The following is a 20,040-nucleotide window of genomic DNA, read 5'->3' on the forward strand; positions in this document are numbered from 1 at the left end:
AGATTATAGGCAAGCATGTTAAAGGTAAAGGCTATACAACCATTTCAAGCCTGATGTTCCTATGACTACAGTTTCACATATTATTGAGAAGTTTACAGTAATGTAACCTGTTGGAGATGGCAAAAATTAATGTTTCTGCATCATGTTGGGTGATGAATGATCTGAGATTGGATATATTTTTCAAATAACAGTGCTGCTTTAGTGATACTGGATATATGGTTTTCAAAGTTCTGCATACAAAAGGATGCCAGGATTTCTGACATGCTCACTGCATTTTATAGACGTTGAATCCAGATGTGAGTGGTGTTCTTTGATTTTTAGGGCCATCAATTAATATTTCAGTTTTGTCTGAGTTCAATTTTAGGACATTTTTCGAAAACAATACAACAATACAAATGTTGATATCCTGCATGCAATGTAGAACTTTATTTACCAAACAGAAATCACCAGAGGAAAAAGAAATGAAAAGCTGTGTGTCATCAGTATATTAGTGGTAGGACATATATATTATGCACTTTATGGAATGGGAGCATTTTGTAAGTTATAAAGTAATGGTTTGAGAACAGACCCCTGTGGAACACCAGCCTGACACTCATTTTGGAATTACCCACCTGGACAGGTATTTTGTCTATAATTTCTACGATTATATAGCTAGGAAGCTCATGCTTACTTTTTTCTAATTTCGGTGATAAAGCTTGCAGTGATAAACCATTTATTAAGATTCTAATTACGATAAGTGAATGAGCAACCAATACTGGGTAAATTCTCATTTTTATGAGCAAAAATAAGAGGAAAACTCCTGCAAACTTTATATCACTCAAAAACATTAAATAGTTTGCTTGAAATCTCCAACTGATTCAGTGCTCTTATACACACTAGTCTCATGAAGTGGCTGTTGTTTTTAAGCTGTGGTGCTTTTTGATACTCTCAATCATAAAACTAATGGCATTTTTAAATCATGAAAAAATGATGACTTATCTAGTGTAAATATGTAGATGATATCCTGCTTTTTCAGGGTATACTGTACATTAAAGCCAGCTGTTACAGGGCTGTTGTGCAGAGTGATGTCTAGATATCTTCAAAAAGTATAAATTTTGAGTTTTTTTTTTTTTACAACAAAAATATAAAAGTGTCTAATAAGGTTGATATGTCTTAATGAACAGGGTTCCTTTTAACCCTTATGACTTGACCTGGTGATTGTAGTTTTAATGTCAATTTTGCTATATTGTCAAGCTTTTGTTTTAAATTAAGTTTTACTGTAAAGTCACCTTGTTAAAAAATAAAACAGACGATTGAAAAAATCACCCTTGATTCAACATTTGACTTTGCCTTTATGAAGCCTTGGCACTTTTGTACAAAAAATGTGCTTTAATAAAGTTTGAAATGTAACATATTCCAAATTATCTGCAACATTTTAATACATGTAACAAATTATAATTTAAATAAATAAACGTGGAAAAGAAACTCTTACAGAGCACAATAAAATTCAACCTTTCAAATCAAACAAAAGAATTCACAAGTGAGGCATAAATTAAGACGAAAAGCAAAATTACATCAGACATTGCACGTTTCTTTTCACTTGTGCTCCTCACTTTAAGTAAAAAATGGCTGAATACAAGTACAAACATTGTTTTTCTGGAGGAGAACAACATTTCACATGACCCCTTTTTTAAATCAATATAATCCCTCAAGCCCTGAGCTTCCTGGTTTAATGTCATGGCTCTTGTTTTAATTACAAAGACACTCTGGTGGAGGGAATAAAGACTCACATGAACATAAAAACACTGTAGCTAGCTCATGAACATAAAAAAACTGTAGCTAGCTCATGTCTATAAAGAAAGTAGAAGTATAAATCATACAGAGGCAAAGACTGGAGCAAGAATGAGCAGGCCCTCATCTGCAAACAACAACAGCCTTTAATGTAATAATTTCTACATGAGCATCCCTTTATTTCACTTTTCCTCTGGACACTTCTCTGGTAATCCACTGCTACTGCTTCCTCTTGATTTCACTCAGCAGTGAAGGACAGCTTCAGGTCTCTGATCAAACAAAGACAATTTTAAAAACTTGTGTGAGGTTTTATTTATTCACAGCACCAATTGCTTCTCTTTTTTCTTGTTTGATCACTTCTTTCTCTCACAAAATCTATCAGCAAAGTTACAGATGATCTAAGAAGTCTCTGCTTTTTTCAGGAATGATCTGGAGCTGTGTCCTTAATTTTACATGACATGAAATAATAAAAGCTAGCAGTAGCAAAGAATTAAATGTGTCATGGCTTAAGCTAAGGTTTTGTCACTTCTTACCTAAAACATCAGTCATGTCGTCAGCCAGCGGGTCGTTGTTTATGACATATTTGCTTCCAAATACCCGCACTAACTGGTCGAAGTACTTGCACTCCTGTTTGTCTCCTCTAGAAACACAAAACACAATCACAGACCCAAGGTTATAAGTTTGAAACATGGTAAGAAAATAATCAGAAACTTAATTCTTTCACTGGATTTGGGTTGAGTGGACCCTTTCAGGTGAATCCTGTTAAAATACGATCAGGAGAGAAGACTTCAGTAGAGCTTGAACTGTGAAAGGGATATTTTAGTACCTGGCGATCGTAGTGGAATTAGCCTACAGAGATTTCAGTGAGCGTTCCCCTTTGTAAATGACATGCTTGGAGATGCTTTCTTCCCGACCTTCTTTGACTTTCTGAAGATAAATGAAAGAAACCAACCCCAACCTCAAGAGCTAAATTCATGCGGAGTGACAGTAACCATCTGTAGTGCTGTTTAGCCTAGCTTCCCCAAGCGTGCCCTGTTTGAAGGAGCAATGCTCAATGAAATCCCTGGAAGCCAGTGCTACTACTGATGCCAAGTCCCTCATAAAACCAACTTCTAAAACAGAAATATCCCTTTAAGTTAAATGACTACAAATTGTTTTGTGTGCTGGTGGTCTGGTTGTTGTTTAGATCTTTTTCCCCCAATCCCAAGATTCTGAACTGTCCACTGATGTATGTCAAGATACTTGTACAAAGCAATTTCGTAAATAGTTGTGATGATGAAATAGACTTAAAACAGTTTCAATACTAACGTTAATGTTGACTTTGAACAGTATAATGAAATGGAATAAACTGATTAACTGCCCTTTGTGGATTTTATTAACAAAGACACATTTTTGACTGAATGTTCCCACTGCTGTAAACAAACTAGATTTAGAGTTTAAAGCATGGTTAAAACTCCAAATCACATCTGCCTTACTTACTTTCTGCCTTCGAGGAACTGTCTGAAGTTTGCCCTCAGTCTTTTAATCCTGGTCTGGCACTGCTCTGGAGTGCGCATGTAGCCCTGGCTGTTCATCACCTCAGAAATCTGGATGAAGATGTGTTTGTTCTTGGTGCAGCTCTTCAGGCCCTCCTGGATCTCTTCGCTCCCCCAGATGTCCAGGAGGGCCTCGGTCTCTCCGTCTCCCCAGACCAGCTTGGAACTTTCAGGTGTCCACTGAGTACCTGAAAATTAGTGGAAGAGTGAGACTGAACTAAACAGATATGAAGTGTCATTACAATGATGAGGAAGTTTATACCCATACACATATGATATTAGTAGGAGATGTGGATTATGTGGCATTAAAGTGGAAGAACGAGTCGATTTACTAATGCCATAGGTTATCTTGGATTGATCATGAATTTTTATTTAAATTCTATTTATAAAGTCAATCTTATTATATACCTTTCTTTTGACTAGAAACTGCTTCATAGTCCTCCATATCATCTGGGACTGACGTTTCAGCGAGTGGTTCATCCACCTCTGGCTCCTTTCTGAAGATTTTATCCATCTCTGGGAAGAATTTAAACTCCTCCCTGGTTTCAAAGGAGAAAAGTCATCAAATTACCACCAGACTTGTTTGAGCATTAAAAATTATAGCATCCTAAAAGCACATAAAACTTACATCATCCAAAAAAAAAAAAAAAAAAAAAAAAAATCAAGCTGTTTTTATAATGCAATGAACATGATAATTAAAAGTTATTTTAGTATCTCTTACTTGCATATCTAATTTTTAAACAAATGAATTTAATGGTGCATATAAAAGATTTACCAGTAAAAAACAAAATAATTACAGAAATGGTTCTATTTGATTTATTTTCCTTAATTGCTTGGTATTTGAAATCAGCTTGAGGGCCCCACTGAGTGAGGAAGAGGGATGTATGTGGCGCCCCGGCCACCACTTGGGTGTCACTGGTTTATGCCTTAAGATGTTGAGAATTAAAGGTTTCACAAGAATATCAGGGTTTTGGAGGCTGTTTTCAAACTATACTTAGGTTTAAGAGGAAGAATCTTTAGAAAATATTGGTGAAGGAGGCCCACTCACCTTTCATGCAGGAAGCCATGTTTAAGGCGTTTGATGCGGGTGTAACACTGCTCAGACGTGCGTATAAATCCTTGGTCGCTCATCTTCTCAGAGATGTACTCAAACACGTGACGGTTCTTCTGGCTGCCCCTCAGGGTGATCTGGACGCCGTCATCGCCCCAGATCTCCAGCAGGGTGCGAGTCTCCTTTTCCGACCATGGTGTCTTTTTGCTCAGGTCTGTCAGGAGTTGGCTGCTTGACGGCTGATCGTCTACGTGGAGGAACAGCTTATTAATGTTTTGGTATAATCACTGAAGTTTGATTTAGTATCTGCACCAAAAGAGAGAATAAAATTGCACAAAGGTGTTACACTTATATAAGAAACATTTGAACTAACATATATCTGGATCCATGTCCATGATGGGTGGCAAGATTGAGTCAGCAGGGGTCAAGTCCTGATCATTAAACATGGATCTATCTCCGAGCACGGGAGCAAGAAGGTGGAAGTATCGAAATGCAGATGGACGTCCACTTCTGAAAGGAAAACAAAATCAAGCTTAAAAGGATATCTTTTTTGGAATAATCCCTTGAAGAAGATCAATCATTATTTTCATCTACCTCCGGCTGTTGCAGAATCTCCTGTAAGCCTTTTTTAACCGTTTGATTCTAGACTGACACTGCTCTGCATTCCTCGGGTACCCCATGGAGGTCAATCTGTCAGCTATATCAGCAAATATGTGCCCGTTTCGTACACAGGCTTTCAGGCTATACTGCACGTCATCTGCAGCCCACACCTCCACCAGAGCGCAGGTCTCCTGCTCCGTCCATGCTGTGTTCACACCATCTGCACTGGACTCTGTTGGACACATCAATCAAAAAGATTTCATTTTTATTTGCACATCATTTCTCTAAAGTTATGTCGATAATTAAAACAATACATACCTGGATCCAGGTCTGGTTGTTCATCTCTTTCATCATACTCATCCATAGAAACTGCCTCCTGTCCGAGTATTTGCTCCATTTGGTTGTAGAATCTATAATCCACTTTTTTTCCACATCTAGAAAGAGTAAAAGAGCTGTAGTTGGCAAATGTCATTGTGTTAATGATGCTTAAAGAAAATCTGAGGTTATACAGATCTCACTTCTTCCTGTCATAGCACTGTCTGAAGTTGTTCCTCAGTGACTTGACTTTCCAGCGGCACTGCTCCGGTGTTTTAAAGTAGCCGAGCTCCTGCATCCTCTCAGAAATCTCAGCGTAAACGTGCCCGTTGTGGACAAAACCCCTGAGCGCCCTCTGAACGTCCTGAACGCCCCAGATCTCGATCAGTGTCAGGGTCTCGTCGTCCGACCACGAGCCTGTTGCTGGTTTCTCTGTGGACATGTTGATGTCTCCATCTTAGGAGAAACACAGCATATGTCAGTATCTGCACAGGTGAAAGTATGAATGGATTATGTTATAAAAGTGCCAGCCAACAAGTAAGACGTTCTATGTTAAGAGGTTATTCAATTGAATCGTTTCTCTTTTACTCTTGATGTCTTCCTGTTTTATTCCATTACTCATGCGTATTCTATTGCTGGGTTTTTTTCTGTTTTGAAAATGTCAATATTACATCACAAGAGTACTTATAAGTTATGCATCAAATTCCAGATGCTTTTCATGATGTAAGACCATAAATAAAGCCCCGGAAGAAATTAAGAAACTATTTCATTTTTTTCTGGAACTACTACTTAAAGGTTTGCTTTTGAGGCTTAAAAATAAAGAACCATTTTTGGTTGATTTTGTCCTGTGCATGTTTAAGTCTTTTTTCCCCAACAGAAAAATCTCATATTTCTTCAAAAGGCCAGTTTTGCTGCATACCTTTTATTTCTGTGTCTAAAACCTACCAAGACAAGGATTTTCTCATGGATGGTTGTATTTTCTTTTAGGTTAAATAATTTTGGATTAACCCTGGTAATACACAGAGAGCTTGTACCTGCTTCAGCCACTTCACTGTTAGAGTCCTCCGATATTTCAATGGAATCTGTTAACATCATGGAAGATGTTGACGGCTGCTTTTCCAGGATTTGTTCCAGCAGGTCATAGAATTTGAAGTCCACTCTGTCAGGCCCAGATGAGCTGCACAAGTACAAAGACAGTTTTATCAACAAACATCCAAACATCCTCTCCTGTGGGCTCCAGGTAAAGCCCACAGGAGAGGATTTAAATTAAATATCTGAACATTTTTATACCTCATATTTTCCCGACACTGCCGGTAGTTTGATTTCAGACGTTTGATCCTGGTGTGGCACTGTTCTGGAGTGCGGGAGTAGCCATTAGCATTAAGTTTCTCTGATATTTCGGTGAAAAGATGACCATTGTGTGGGTAGCGCCTTATGCTCTGCTGGACCTAAATGTAGATGATAATTTGTATTAATAACCTGAGAGGGGCGGATATTATGCACCTGTATCCTCAAAATACAAAGTTTACATTAGCAAGATGATGCAATGGTGTTCATGCTCCCTTAGCTTTTTATTCAAGAGTTTCTAATGATGCACTTTAGCATCTAATATGATAAAAGCCCCAATTATATTGAAAGACGAAGCATGGTTAGCATGTTCTGTAACTCCTGATTGCTTTTTTTAATGTTCTAGTCATAATCTACCTGTTGGTCTCCCCATAGCTCCAGAAGGATGATGGTCTCCTTGTCCGACCACGGGACTTTCTTTCTGTCTTCCTGACCGCCAACAGCAGACTCTGAAAAGGAACAAACAGAGAATGACAAAAGTGAATACTTTAAGTCCAGTCTTCATATAGCATGTTTCCAGCAACTCCTGGGATGGTTCACCATTGTTCCAAGTTTTCTCCATCTGTGGGTAATGGCTCTCAGTGAAATTCATGACTTTTTAAGGTGTGATCAGGGTGTCTGCAAGAGTCATTCAAGACATCCACTTTGTATCTGAATGTATTTTTTTACTTCCCTAAAGTGAAGGTTAATTATGAAAAATGCCTTCTTCAGATTTGACTCTGTTGGTGACCACACTGACAATTCGACTGCTGACACGGACAGTATGTAGTGTTGTGGCAATAATAAACAGCTAATCAGTGTTGTGGTAATGCAGTGTGATTTAAAAAATCCCTGAGCGCCTCCTGCTTCTACTTCTTAACATGAAGGTTTACCTGTATCTGGCTCTGAAAAGGAGGGGGTGTCGTTATCTTCAGGTTCTTCTGAAGGCATTTCCTCCATCTGCAGCACCGACTGGAAATCCTTCACCAGAACACTCCCCAGCTCGTTATAAAACTTGCACAAAACCGGCTCCTGTCCACTAATGCTAAGTGGAGAAGTGCAAAGATAGACAGTTAATGATAAACATCCACTGTTTAAATTTTTTCATTTGAGCATACATACTTGTTTTGGTAGCACTGCCTGAAACTCGATCTCAGCCTCTTCATCCGGGTTTGGCACTGGTCTGGTGTCCGGGAAAAGCCCTGGGCGGCCATCTTGTTGGAGATGACAGAGAAAATGTGACCAGTTCTGTGGATTCCTCTTAGCTGCTTCTGCATCCTATCTTCACTCCATGTGTTGATGAGGGTCAACGTCTCCAAGTCCGTCCATGGAACACTTCTGGTCCCTTAGATAGAAACACAGAGCAGTTTGTGAGCAGAATCATTCTTCTTTCTCATTTTTACTGCTTGTGTAGATCTACAGAAGTATTCAGTGACACCTGTACTTATTTAACAGTGTTTGACTTAAGAAGAAGAAAAACCTGACACAGTACCAATTTCCAGTCGGCTTGTCTGGCTGACATACTGCAAGTCATCGTTTCCATCTAGGGATCGCTCTTCATCATAGACCTCTTCAACATCGTAGGTCACCTCAGGAACAGCTGAGGGAGCCGTCGAGTCTAGTATTCTCTGCAGCTGCTCATAAAACTTAAACTCCAGCCTGGAGCTTCCCCTGGTGGTTAAAAAAAGAAACAGAAGTTTAGCTATGGCTTCCAAGGTCTAAGAAAAATCCTTTAAACTGCTAAGACCGGAGAGAAAAACGACCCACTTATTGTTCTGTCTGAAGCATTTCTTCAGCCGTTTGATCCTGGTCTGACACTGCTCCACTGATCTCATGTAGCCTCTCTCGGCCATCTTTTGTGCGATCTGTGTGAAGATGTGACGGTTTTTCAAGCAGCCCTTCAAAGCTCGCTGTATAGAGTCTTTGCCCCAGATGTCGAGCAGGTGGAGAGTCTCCTCGTCCGACCAGGGAACTTTTGAGTCGGTTAAGACTGGGAGAGAGCCTTCCTGAGAGTCTAAAGTCAAACAGCAGGAGTTATTCATCTGCTTTAGCGCTGACTTATGTATCCACAGATGTAAACAGAGACAGCACCAACCTGTATAATCTCCCCATATGGAGATTAGAGGAGATTCACCTGAATTCTCATCTTCCAAGGATGGATTTCTGTCAGATTAGAAAAAAATGCAAGAATGATCAAAACTATCTAATGGTGCACAAAGTTTTTGTTTGGAATGCCTTTTTTAGTTTCTCCCTTGTTTAGGGGCTGATAAGAATTAGACTTAAGCCTTGTCTTTGAATGGGAAGTAGTTTTCACATAAATTGATGTCTGCATATGAGGAAAAATGATTTATTTTACTTCAGAACACATTGTATGACAAAAAAAATACACAAAAATTTCTTTAAAGAATATTTAAGCTTTCATCAGAACCTAAAGACAAAAAGTCACCCCAAATTTACTAAAATATCTGTGAAAATTCCTTTATTTTCAAGAAAATCTTCAAGGAAATTACGCAAAATTTCTCAAATATTCCATATAATGCTAAGATTAAGATTTCTGAAATATAAACGTTTCAATACAGATTTTCCCCAAATTCAAAAGAGTTCCGAATATTTATGTGAAAATTCTTTAATATTTTCAAGAAAATTTCCACAAATATTCTCTAACTTTTTATCGAAAGTTTCTTGAAATACAACCCAAACATCTTACTGTTAAAGTAATAGTAATAGTGACACCAAATATTAAAGAACATTACAAAAATTTCAGAGGAGATTCTAAAAGATTTTCACCTAAATGTCCAAGAAATGCCCATAGTTTTTTTTTTTAAATATTCACAAACATTTCAGTGAAAATTTCTGAAATATTCCCTAAAATTCCTTCTTAGAGTGATCCAACTAGTTCTGTGACAATTCTTAGACATTTTAAAATTATTTCTGAACAGTTTACTCAAATATTCCCAGACTTTATAATGAACGTTTCAGAAGTAACCCAAAAATTTTCATTAAATTCCTACCAAAAAACAACCCCCCCAAAAATCAATAAACTACAAGATCCAATATTCCTAAATATTCTGTGAAAGTATCTAAAATATTCTTAAAATATCAGAAAAGATTCCCTAAAATTTCAATGAAAATTCTTCAAAAAGTCCTATAAAATTCTTCAAAAAAGTCAATGAAAATTCATTACAAAATTAAGAAAATTTTAAAGCAAAATCGTCCAAAATTGAAAACTCCTAAAATAAATCTCATTTCAATTTGTCAAAATTTGTGGGCAATTTCCAAACAAATTACCTAAAATTTCTCATAATTTTTCAATGAAAATTCTTAACAACTTGTAAACAAACTCCTAAATTAACTTAGGCATACTGCATTAAATTTTAATGAAAACTCCTGACAATTTCCACAAATTCCCCCCTAAAATACCTGATTGTTTCAGCAAGGTGTTTTGCAGATGGTTAGTCATGTATGTGTTGCCAGTAATTCTGGTTTGGTGACTTTTAAAAATGGAAGTTGTCATCATTGTTGAAGTCCCAATGTCCTCATACAAAGTGTGAGCCATCTTAAAGTGCACTGATCTTCAGAATTTTCTGTGATCAATAGAAAAACTGTACTCGTGTTTTTGTGTTTATTCAAAGAAAAAAGGTTAATCTTACAGAAAAGCTGCGGCATCCACTGGCTGTTTGCTGGGAATGTCCACACCCCCACTTGCTTTCCTCTTCCTGAGAACCCGCCCTCCTCTCAAGCTGTGGCTGTTGTCACTGGCTGCTGAGTCTGAGTCGACAGTCTCATTGGACGTAGTGAGGTCGATAGTTTCATCACATGTTCGTGAGTCCCTCTCCTGAGAATCGGGGGCTCTCGTCTCCTTCAGTTGTTGCCTTGTCAGATGCTCCTGGTGTTCTGGAGGGTTTGCGTCTTTGAACGCAGGTGAGCAGGAGCCGATGTCTGTGGGAGGTTTGGAGCCCGGAGGCAGAGACAGGGAGGAGAGGATGCAGTCATCCATAGGTAATAATCGGGGAACTACAGAAGAGAAAAAGTAGATTATTACACCACAGCTTTGCTCAAACATAAATGAACTAGGACCACTGACTCTGCAAGGTCTAAAATTGCCAAACAGAGAAAGCAAGCGATGGGTCAAGAGGAACGCCACAGGCACTATCAAAATAAAGGCAAAAAGCACATAAAATTGCGCACCTTTATCTTTAAAATGCCCAAGGTTTCTGTGGTGTTCGAGGACCGCCTTCATGTCTTCTGGCGTGTAAGAGGTTTGTAAACAGTCGTCGAGGAAAGATGGAGAGTCTCTGAGAAAAGCTGCCATCTGAGAATAGAGATCAAGTACAAAATAAGTGAAGTAATCCATGTACTTGTTTATTTTCATACTGCTAACTGACCCAAAGTAATTACGTGTGAAGCTGTTTACTGAAATAAAAACTTCTCAGCCTAATGACTCCTTTTAATACCATCATTTTTTCATTTTTTGCCCTTCTGCCACTGCCTGGTAGAGTAAAGAGGTGAAAGCAGTCCACTGGGACTGTGTGCTGCACCTGAGCCCAGTTACCCCTCCTCCAAATCTGTCTCTGGGTCAGCTGTGCAGACAGATGAGTCCCTGCACTAAGCCTGGGAGCAATATTCTGCTTTAAAAGCAGTGATCCACTTTGGAAAACGGCCACAGCTATTTCAGTGAGGTAGACTTCGTCCATGTGGCTTACTTTGATAATGAAATAAAAGGGAATGGATAAACAAGTTTGCATGCACCTCTCTGAGAGCACGGTAACCTCCCCTGGTACATTTTCATGACCTGTTACATAAACATGAAGGTCAGCTGCAGTGCGGCTGTGAAAGTACTCTGAAATTTGCCTGCTGGAAGCACTGGAGGAACGCTTGCAGGGGAAGCAAAATCAAATGTTATCCTGTTTTGAGTGTAAAAGCATCCAGCATATTTTTTACGTCATCACAGCAAGCTGTTTAACAGATCTATTAATGGGATTGAGATAAATAAATAAATAACAGATAAATGATTGCCTTCATCATAATCTTAAAGGAGAAACCATCCTCAAAGTAGGTGAAGTTAAGGCATAAATCTCTGCTCTGCAAAGCTTTCAACTGTTACAAAAAACACTGCACCTGGGTGAAGTCTGGAACCGGCAGCAGCTCCTCCAGTCGCGATATGAACTCCCACACCAACATCTCAAGTGCTGCATCATACTTGGGGCCAAAATACACAGGGAAGATTTCCTGCAGAGTAGAATGAGAGAAAGAGAAGCAGTTTTGGCACCAGATGACTTGCATACAGACAGGGCTGGCCACAGATTTGGCTGGACCCCTGTCAAACCCAGAGAATGGGCCCTCCCCAGGTGTGATTTATTGATAGTATCAGGGAGTGTTGGATCAGTAGCATTAGTGCTAACTATTGCTAAAAATGTCTTCATTTTGGAGTTAAAAATGTGTCAAGCTAGTATTACGTTCTAGTGTTGAAAATATCAGTTTTTGCAACTATTTACCCAATTTTAACCACTCTATCTGCCTATTTTTGCCACATTTATTTGCCACTTTTTATTATTTATTTGCCATGTTAATTACTGTGGGATGTTGTCTGCACAGCACAGTTTGTTTCCTACAGTTTGACTGTGTGTCTCATGTGGCCCCTACAGAGCTTGTACTGCTCCTCTGGTGCCGTTGAGATCAAAGACACAGAGACCAGATACAAGACACAGACTGGTTTACATCCAAGACCATAAAAGCTTCCTTGAACTGTTAATGCTTCTGTGACAGCTCAGCCTTGATGGTCCACAGACTCCTTTTGGCCCTCCTCTCTCTGTCTTTCCTGGATTCAGCGTCTCTGTTGTGTCAGACTTCTTTAATGCAATAGTAATCAGAAGTGCTTTGGATCGAATGAGGTCCAACTAACTTCTTGATTCTATAACAAATTCTTTTTGTTTCCTTGGAACAAAAAAAGGGTACTGATTGACACAACACTCCCAAAAAATTCATTCTGTCCCCTACGTTTGTATTATTAAACATGCATGATTTGAAGGAAAAAAAAAAGAAAAAAAGAAAAAGCAAACAGGGTGACAGCATCTTCTCACCTCAAAGAAATAATTTCTTTCAGAGGGATCCTCCAGCAATGAATGAACCAACTCTACAAAGTTCACCTCAGACTCCTCCACCTGGTTGATGGTTACCTGTTGTACACACGTAAAATTATCACTTTGATACACCCTCATCCATATCCAGACCAAAAAAGAAAAGCCTCTTTAGCTGACCTTCTCATTATTTTAATATTTATGATCTTTTCATGACAGTCAGTGACCCAGCTCACTCCCCTCATGCTAGTTTACTTACATGGTGATCCTTGGCGGTGCTGACCGGAGCTTTAATTCTGTCCAGATGAGGCTGGATGGTCTGCATGTCAGCTGGGTGCTCACCCCGACACATCTCCAGAACTAGCTGAGTATACACAAAAACAAAACAAAACTTTAGTCGTGCCACTTAAAGATCCTGGGAAGAACTCTGACATGATTTCAGCGCCCCCTGTGGACGAGAGATACATCTGGTCTCTTTGCTAATCTTGACCTACACATGTGTAGGCAGTGTTTTCTTCCAAAAAATCTTAAGGTTTCTCTAAACACCGGCCAAGACTGGCCCCTACATTTTACCACTTTAATCATTTTAGCATTTAATCTCCACAGCCGGGATTTTTTTTTTTAGTATTGTTCAGCTTTGTGATTTTGCAAGGACCCTCTCGCCCCCCCACTGACATAGATTTCTGTCCAAAACCTCCCCTAAGGGCCATATTTTCTTCCTCTATGGCCTTCTGTTTCCAATTTGTGCCAGACTCTCTTGTTCAGTTTCAAGTACTCCATTATATCAAAGATAAACTCTTCAAACTCTACCCAGACAGAACCAGAGAAGCATGTAGCAGATGTTCCCCGATCTTGTGTATCTGATGCACAAACTTTTTTCAAGTCATAAGGAGCAAGGCATATTAGGTTCAAATATCAGCCTGTCCCCACATATACACACCATATCAGACAAAGTATTTGGGAACACCAGTTAGTTACTGAATTCAGCTGTTTAAATCAGACCCATTGCCACAGATGTATAAAATCAAGCACCTGGCTATGCGGTCTGCATTTGCTAACATTTGTGACACTAAATGGATCGTTCTGAAGAGCTCAGAGACTTCACGTGTGGTACTGTGATAGATGCCACCTTTGCAATAAGACAGGTTGTGAAGTTTCATCCCTGCTGGATATTCCACAGTCCACTGTAAGTTATATTATTAGAAAGTGGAAGCGTTTAGGAACAACAGCAATCCAACCATGAAGCAGAAGCCCATGTAAAATCACAGAGCAGGGTCGCTAAGATGCGTGGCCCATAAAAGTCACACAACCTCTGCTGATTCCATAGCTGAAGAGTTCTTGACATCCACTAGCATTAATGTAAGCACAAAAACTGTGTGGCAGGATTTTCATGGAATGTTTTTCCATGGCCAAGCAGCTGCATGCACCCCTCATAACACCAACACTAGAATGTGGAGCAGTGGAAACCTGTCCTGTGGAGTGTTGAATTACACTTCTCTTGTTTGGCAGTCAGACGAACAAGTCTGGGATGGCAGATGCCAGAAGAATGTTCTTGTCTGACTGCATTGTGCCAGCTGTGAGGTTTGGTGGAGGAGGGGTAATGAGGCTGTTTTTCAGGGACTAGGCCAGGCCCCTTATCTCCAGTGAAAGCCAATCTTAATGCTTCAACATACCAAAACATTTTGAACAATGCTCTGCTTCCAACTTAGTGGCAACAGTTTGGGGAAGGCCCTTAATATTCCAACATGACTGTGCCCAGTGTACAAAGCCAGGTCTATAAAGACATGGTTTGATGAGTTTGGTGTAGGAGAACTTGACTGGCCCTACTCCTTGACTGTTTACAGGAATACAAGGCCCCATTTGTCAATATGATCATAAGATTTTCTTACATTAATTCTCAGCAAGATCCTAATGAAAGTCTTGAGCTGAGGTCAGGCTACACTTTTCCAGCACAATTTTAGCCTGAGCCTGACAGTCGTAGGGTTTCAGGACCTGTCAGTCCTGAAAGTCTGTTGTTTCATCTCATGTAGTCTGTCATGTCTGTTGGTCATGTCATGAATTTATGGCTCTGTGATCGCCTCGTCTGACATAGTGACCATTGTAACAGACTAAAATAATCTCTGGCTCTTTTCAAACAGCTGAGTTGCCTGTGTCTGTGTTCTTAAACTGATGAATGCTGTGTACTTCTAAGACCGAAGATTGCCTCCTTTTTATCTAGTTTGCATTCAAGGAAAAACGTCTTTTATGCCAAAATAAGGGCATGAGATTGCAGGGCTGTGTGTAAACACAGAGGGCACATAGGTTTAAACTAAGAGGTAGAGAACTGTTGAAATATAACACAATTGTGCTGGACTGCAAGTGTAACACTTAAAATAGTTCTAAAGAGGATGTCACTCTGCTAACAAGGTTTGATGTGACACAGTGAGTATGCAAATTGACTTCTCTAAAGAAAAAATGATGTAAATACAGGTTGAAATGCTGACTAGATTTTCAGCAACCAGGTTTCAATAAACTAAAAAAATGTATGAAAGAGTGCAGTGCTTTGATGCACTTCTATTTGTGGTACAAAAAAGAAGGAAAATATGCAGATTAGAAAAGCGCCACTGTCTCCTCTCCCCCTAAAATATCTGTTTTTTTGTTGATAGGGGAGTGTGTGTCAAAAGCTTTGATCTCTTGCTGCTTGGAGGCTCAGAGAGCCTGAAGTGCTAGTCTGTTTTTTCCATGTTAACTTGTACTCCACCCACACAAGTTTTCCTTCATTTTGACGAATGAAAATGGAACTAAAGTTGAAATTAAGGGATTGAGAAGAAAGTATTTTTCTTGCTTCTATGCACTCAAGTGACTCTGTCAGTAAAATCTGGCCCACAAACACTGATAGAAAAATAAAACATGAAGAGACTAAAATCTGGATGTAAGTGTAGGAAGCACTGGAGTATTGGCTTGTGTTGCACCAAAAATGAATCCAGTTCAAAAGCAAAACACTATCTTAAATGTTCCTCTCCTCATTAGCTACTTAAGATTGCTTTTAAATTTGGCATTTTAAACATTTTCGAACAAGAGGAAATGCTCTTAAATCTGTTATCACATCAGAATGATTCATAGAAATATTACAAACCCTGGCTCTGAGTCCCAGGATGAGCTGAGCCCTCTGACTGTAGCTCATCAGCTCTGGGACCAGCTCGGTCACCATGGTTACAAACTCCTCCAGCATCCCATAGTGGTCCACGAGTCCCTGCTGCACGACCTGCCACACTGCAGCGGATAAGAGCTGCAGGGGCGGGGCCAAGAGGCGTAGGTACTGGACTGGGGGATCATTACCTGAGGAGAGACACATAAAACATCCTGTTATCGCAACATGTGAGTGTTGTGGGATTCCCGTGGCACCAGAATATTTAACTCTGATATGATCGTATTAGAAATAGAAGGTTATTGATGTGTTTCAGTGCCATGGCAACAAAAGTAGAAGTGCTAGGCACCTAATGATGGGTAATTGTTCTTGAGTTTCATTTTCAATTTTAGCTATTTACCTTAAATACACTATATGGACATAAGTATTTGGCCACTTACCATCACACCAACAGGGATTGTAATGATATTATACTCAAATACTTGACTTTAGTATGGAGTTAGCCCCCCCTTTTGCAGCTATTACAGATGCCACTCTTCTTGGAGGGCTTTCCACAAGATTTTGAAGTGTTTTTTTGTGGGAATTTGGGCCTGTTCATTCTCTAGAGCTTTCATGAGGGGAGACACTGATGTTGGATGTGAAGGCTAGGCTTGCAATCTCCATTCCAGTTCATCTCAAGGGTGATGAAAAGATTGCCCTGCACTTCAGCCACATCCCTCCTCCACCAAAATTCACATTTGGCACAATGCAGTCATGCAGGAAATGTTCTCCTGGCATCTGCCAAACCCAAACTCTCCCATCTGACTGCCAAACAGAGAGGGATGATTCACCACTCCACAGAACATGTTTCCACTGCTTCACATTCCAGTGTTTGTTACACCACTACATTCGGCGCTTGGCATTCGACTTGGTGATGTGAGGCTTGCATGCAGCTGCTCAATGATGGAAACTCATTCCACGAACCTCCAGCTGCATAGTTTTTGTGCTTACAACGCCAGCGAAAGCAGTTGTTGACCCCGCTCTGTGATTTTATGTGGCCTTCTGCTTCCTGGCTGAGTTGCTGTTGTTCCTAAATGCTTCCAAATTCTAGTAATATCACTAAAAGTTGACTGTGGAGTATCCAGCAGGGAGGAAATTTCAAGAACCATCTTATTGCAAAGTTGGCATCCATTACAGTAGCACACTTGTATTCACTGAGGTCTTTAGAATGACCCTTTTAGTATCAGAAATGATTGCAAATCAAGACAGCATGGCTATGTGCTTGATTTTATACACCCGTGACAATATACCTGATTTAAATACCTGAATTCAATCATTTTGACCGTTGTGGCCAGATGTGTTTGTCCATGTTTCTGTACAATTAAGACCATGAGTAGGCTTTTGAGCAAATTCTTAGAAAAAAAAAACCCAAAATTGAGTGTCTAAGACTTCTATTTTTGTTGCTGTTTTAAACAGGTTTCAGTAGGTTTATCATTCTGGTCCATTACAGAAAAAAAAATGTTGTGAATTGCATGTAGCTTTAAAATGTTTAGATAGGATTTTTGGTCCACTTTGCCCAGCCCTAGCAGCATCACAAACAGCATCCACCTGACACTTGGCGTTGACATGCTGGAGAGGAGCACAGCCATGCATTTGGTGATTATGATTCATAGTGGCAATGTGCCGGCTGAGATAATGACATGACAGTGCAGCTGTCCAACAACAGCATCCATCAAACTCCAGATAAACTCAAACATCTTGTTGAATGCTGCAGGAGTATACTGAGTTTCTTTATAGACTCACAGTATGAGAAGCTACAGGAACCAAACAGCTATAATGATGACCTGATCAATAATGGAAGGAAGCTAGTCCCTGGTGGAGCTGCTGCTTGTAGAAACCCAACCGGCATATTACATAGAATAAAAGCAGATATTCTCGTTAAACTTGCATGAATCAGGACTGTTAAAACACCGATACTGTGATTTTTTTCATCAGGGTTCACGCACCTCGACTGCTTCCACTTTCATTTCCGTGTTTTATTTCCATTTAGCAGCTTACGGGAGAGAAACCAGTCCAGATGTCCCCGTTGGCTTGTAGCGATCGGTGTTGTACAAAAACGAAGCCCCTAATGAATGAATTCTGCTAATTTCTAATCAATAAAGCATCCTCAAAGATCGCGGATTCGTTAGTCGTGGTCGCTATTCGTTGGGAGGCATTGGACGGGTCTAGATTCCGTTTTCGGTTTTCAGAAGGAGAGGCAGAACAAAGGTTTCTGGTCTCATCCGCTTCAGTCCAGATCACGGCAAACCCTCTTCCCTGGTTGGCTGACGAAGACCGGATCAGGCTCGCAATGCCTACTTTCCAACGCCAGATGACGCCATTGGATTATACTCAGCAAACGTCTGCTGTGGCGAGAGAAGAGTCTCATTACCAGAGGAGGAATTTACACTTTTGAAATACTACAAGTAGAGAGCCCGTATTTGAATTGTAACGTAGGTCTTATGTTTAACATAAAGAAGCCCAACGCATTTTTTTTGCTTTACTTACGTGCTGTCTTCAAGTTGAACATCTAGATGACGAGTAGTGCTTGTACACAGATGTAATGGTTGTAGCTACGAGACGCCACGAGCCCTTAAAGTTCTACTTGAATACGAAACCTACAAATTAATTAACCAGCTGACTAAAATAACTAAATAACTAAATTAAACTAACTAATAAACCCACTGAAACGGACTAAACGAACCAATTAACTAACTTAAACCAACCAAATTAACAAAGGAAGAACTGCTAGCCTTCGGACAAGTCCTTCTCTTTTTGAACTAACTTTATTTAAACAAAGGATCAATGACGACGTCTCTGTTGTTTGTTAGCATTTATTTTGTTCAGAACAAATGTTATCTCCTTGGGGACAAATTACACTAGAAGTAGGACCATTACATTACAAGTAGGACCAATGTGAAGAAAAAGAGAACAAAATAGTCATACATACCTCAAAGAAAAGGATAACGGAATTCAGAAAACACAAAAGTAAACTAATAAATAGAAAATCAGTTTGAACAAAAATTTAGGTGATGAGCAAGGGGCTGAAATATATTCAAACATTAGTGCAGTGCTTCCCAAAGCGGGCTGGGGCCCACTGGTAGGTCCTGGGGCTACTGTACTTCAGGTGGGCCTCAAGAGGCCTTTTATCTCATGTAAAAACCATACACATCGTTTTGGAAAGTGAGATCAAGTTTTAAATTACCATAAAATACTTCATTACATGTTAATGTGATTCTTTTTTAAGTCCAATAAGTAACAAAAAAAAAAAAAAAGCTGGAACTGCATGTCACCTTCTCAACATTAGGGACCATTTATTGGGACCACTGTTATCATTCCATTAAACTTTCTACTATTCTGCATTAATTATTCTAGGAAAGGTTTTACAAAGTCATAACATCATCTTAAGAGATCAGTGTCAGAAAGACTATATGAACAGCACAAAAAATAAGGAACTTTGCATTGTGTAGATTATTTTTTGTTGTAAAAATGTCTCTTGGCACTAAATTTTATAATGTTGGGAAGTCTGTTTACTACCCTTTTAGATGGTGCCACTTTGTAAGGAATCTGCATTTTTGGGATGAGCAGCAGAGCTGAGTATGTGGGTTGCCACTGACTTTTGTTTTAAGCTTCTGGTACCCCTATGTTCTGAAAATAAAGCAATCTCAATGCAGAGAGAAATCAAGATGGTATTCTGCAACCAGTGACAATCCAACATTGCCACAGTCTAGGACTGAACTCTGTCCTCCAAGATGACAACACTTACCCCCACACTGCAGAGTTTATCAGAGACTGCCTCCAGAATTTGGGAGTGGAGAGGATGGACTGCTCTGCCAGCAGTCTCAACCTCAACCCCACTGAACACTTGTTGGATCAGCTTGGAGGCGCCAAGTGACCAACACAATCAAACTGACTGACTTGAAACACATGCTGGTTGAAGAATGGGATGCCGTCTCACAGCAGTGTGTGACCAGGAAAATTTGACTTTTACAAAACAAAGTCTGATAAAAAGAATTATATAGTCTGAAACACTTTTGCAAATACTGAAACAAATTTACAAAGTCTGATATGAATTACAAAGTTTGAAACACATTTACAAAACTTGGGTTATTTCTGGCATTTGGTACGTTTATTTCTATAAAATACTGTTGTTTATTCATTTGTTTGTAAAAGATAAATTTGTTTCGCCATTTGTAAGTGTTTTGCTAATGCAAATACGTA

The 20,040-nt window shown here is 39.5% G+C and overlaps 1 protein-coding gene across 2 annotated transcripts; it reads right to left on the reverse strand.

The window, feature by feature from the left end:
• Window positions 1-1,301: 1,301 nt before the first annotated feature.
• Window positions 1,302-18,524, reverse strand: zgc:113263 (uncharacterized protein LOC503753 homolog). Of its 2 annotated transcripts, none has more exons than XM_041780264.1 (24): window positions 18,328-18,524; window positions 15,790-15,992; window positions 12,934-13,038; window positions 12,678-12,773; window positions 11,716-11,826; window positions 10,786-10,909; window positions 10,248-10,611; window positions 8,693-8,760; window positions 8,365-8,611; window positions 8,090-8,268; window positions 7,720-7,942; window positions 7,491-7,642; window positions 6,976-7,067; window positions 6,562-6,719; window positions 6,306-6,448; window positions 5,475-5,727; window positions 5,275-5,390; window positions 4,951-5,188; window positions 4,730-4,866; window positions 4,354-4,603; window positions 3,714-3,844; window positions 3,250-3,493; window positions 2,304-2,410; window positions 1,302-2,039 (listed from the first exon to the last, which is right to left on the reverse strand). In XM_041780264.1, exons 1-24 carry the CDS (start codon window positions 18,347-18,349, stop codon window positions 2,032-2,034), a joined length of 3,771 nt encoding a protein of 1,256 aa, XP_041636198.1. In that variant the 5' UTR covers window positions 18,350-18,524; the 3' UTR covers window positions 1,302-2,031. The 2 variants fall into 2 exon arrangements, with proteins under 2 accessions (XP_041636198.1, XP_041636197.1); XM_041780263.1 differs by lacking the exon at window positions 18,328-18,524 and adding an exon at window positions 17,787-18,055.
• Window positions 18,525-20,040: the final 1,516 nt, after the last annotated feature.

Source organism: Cheilinus undulatus, linkage group 23, assembly GCF_018320785.1.
Source record: "Cheilinus undulatus linkage group 23, ASM1832078v1, whole genome shotgun sequence".
NCBI lineage: Eukaryota > Metazoa > Chordata > Actinopteri > Labriformes > Labridae > Cheilinus > Cheilinus undulatus.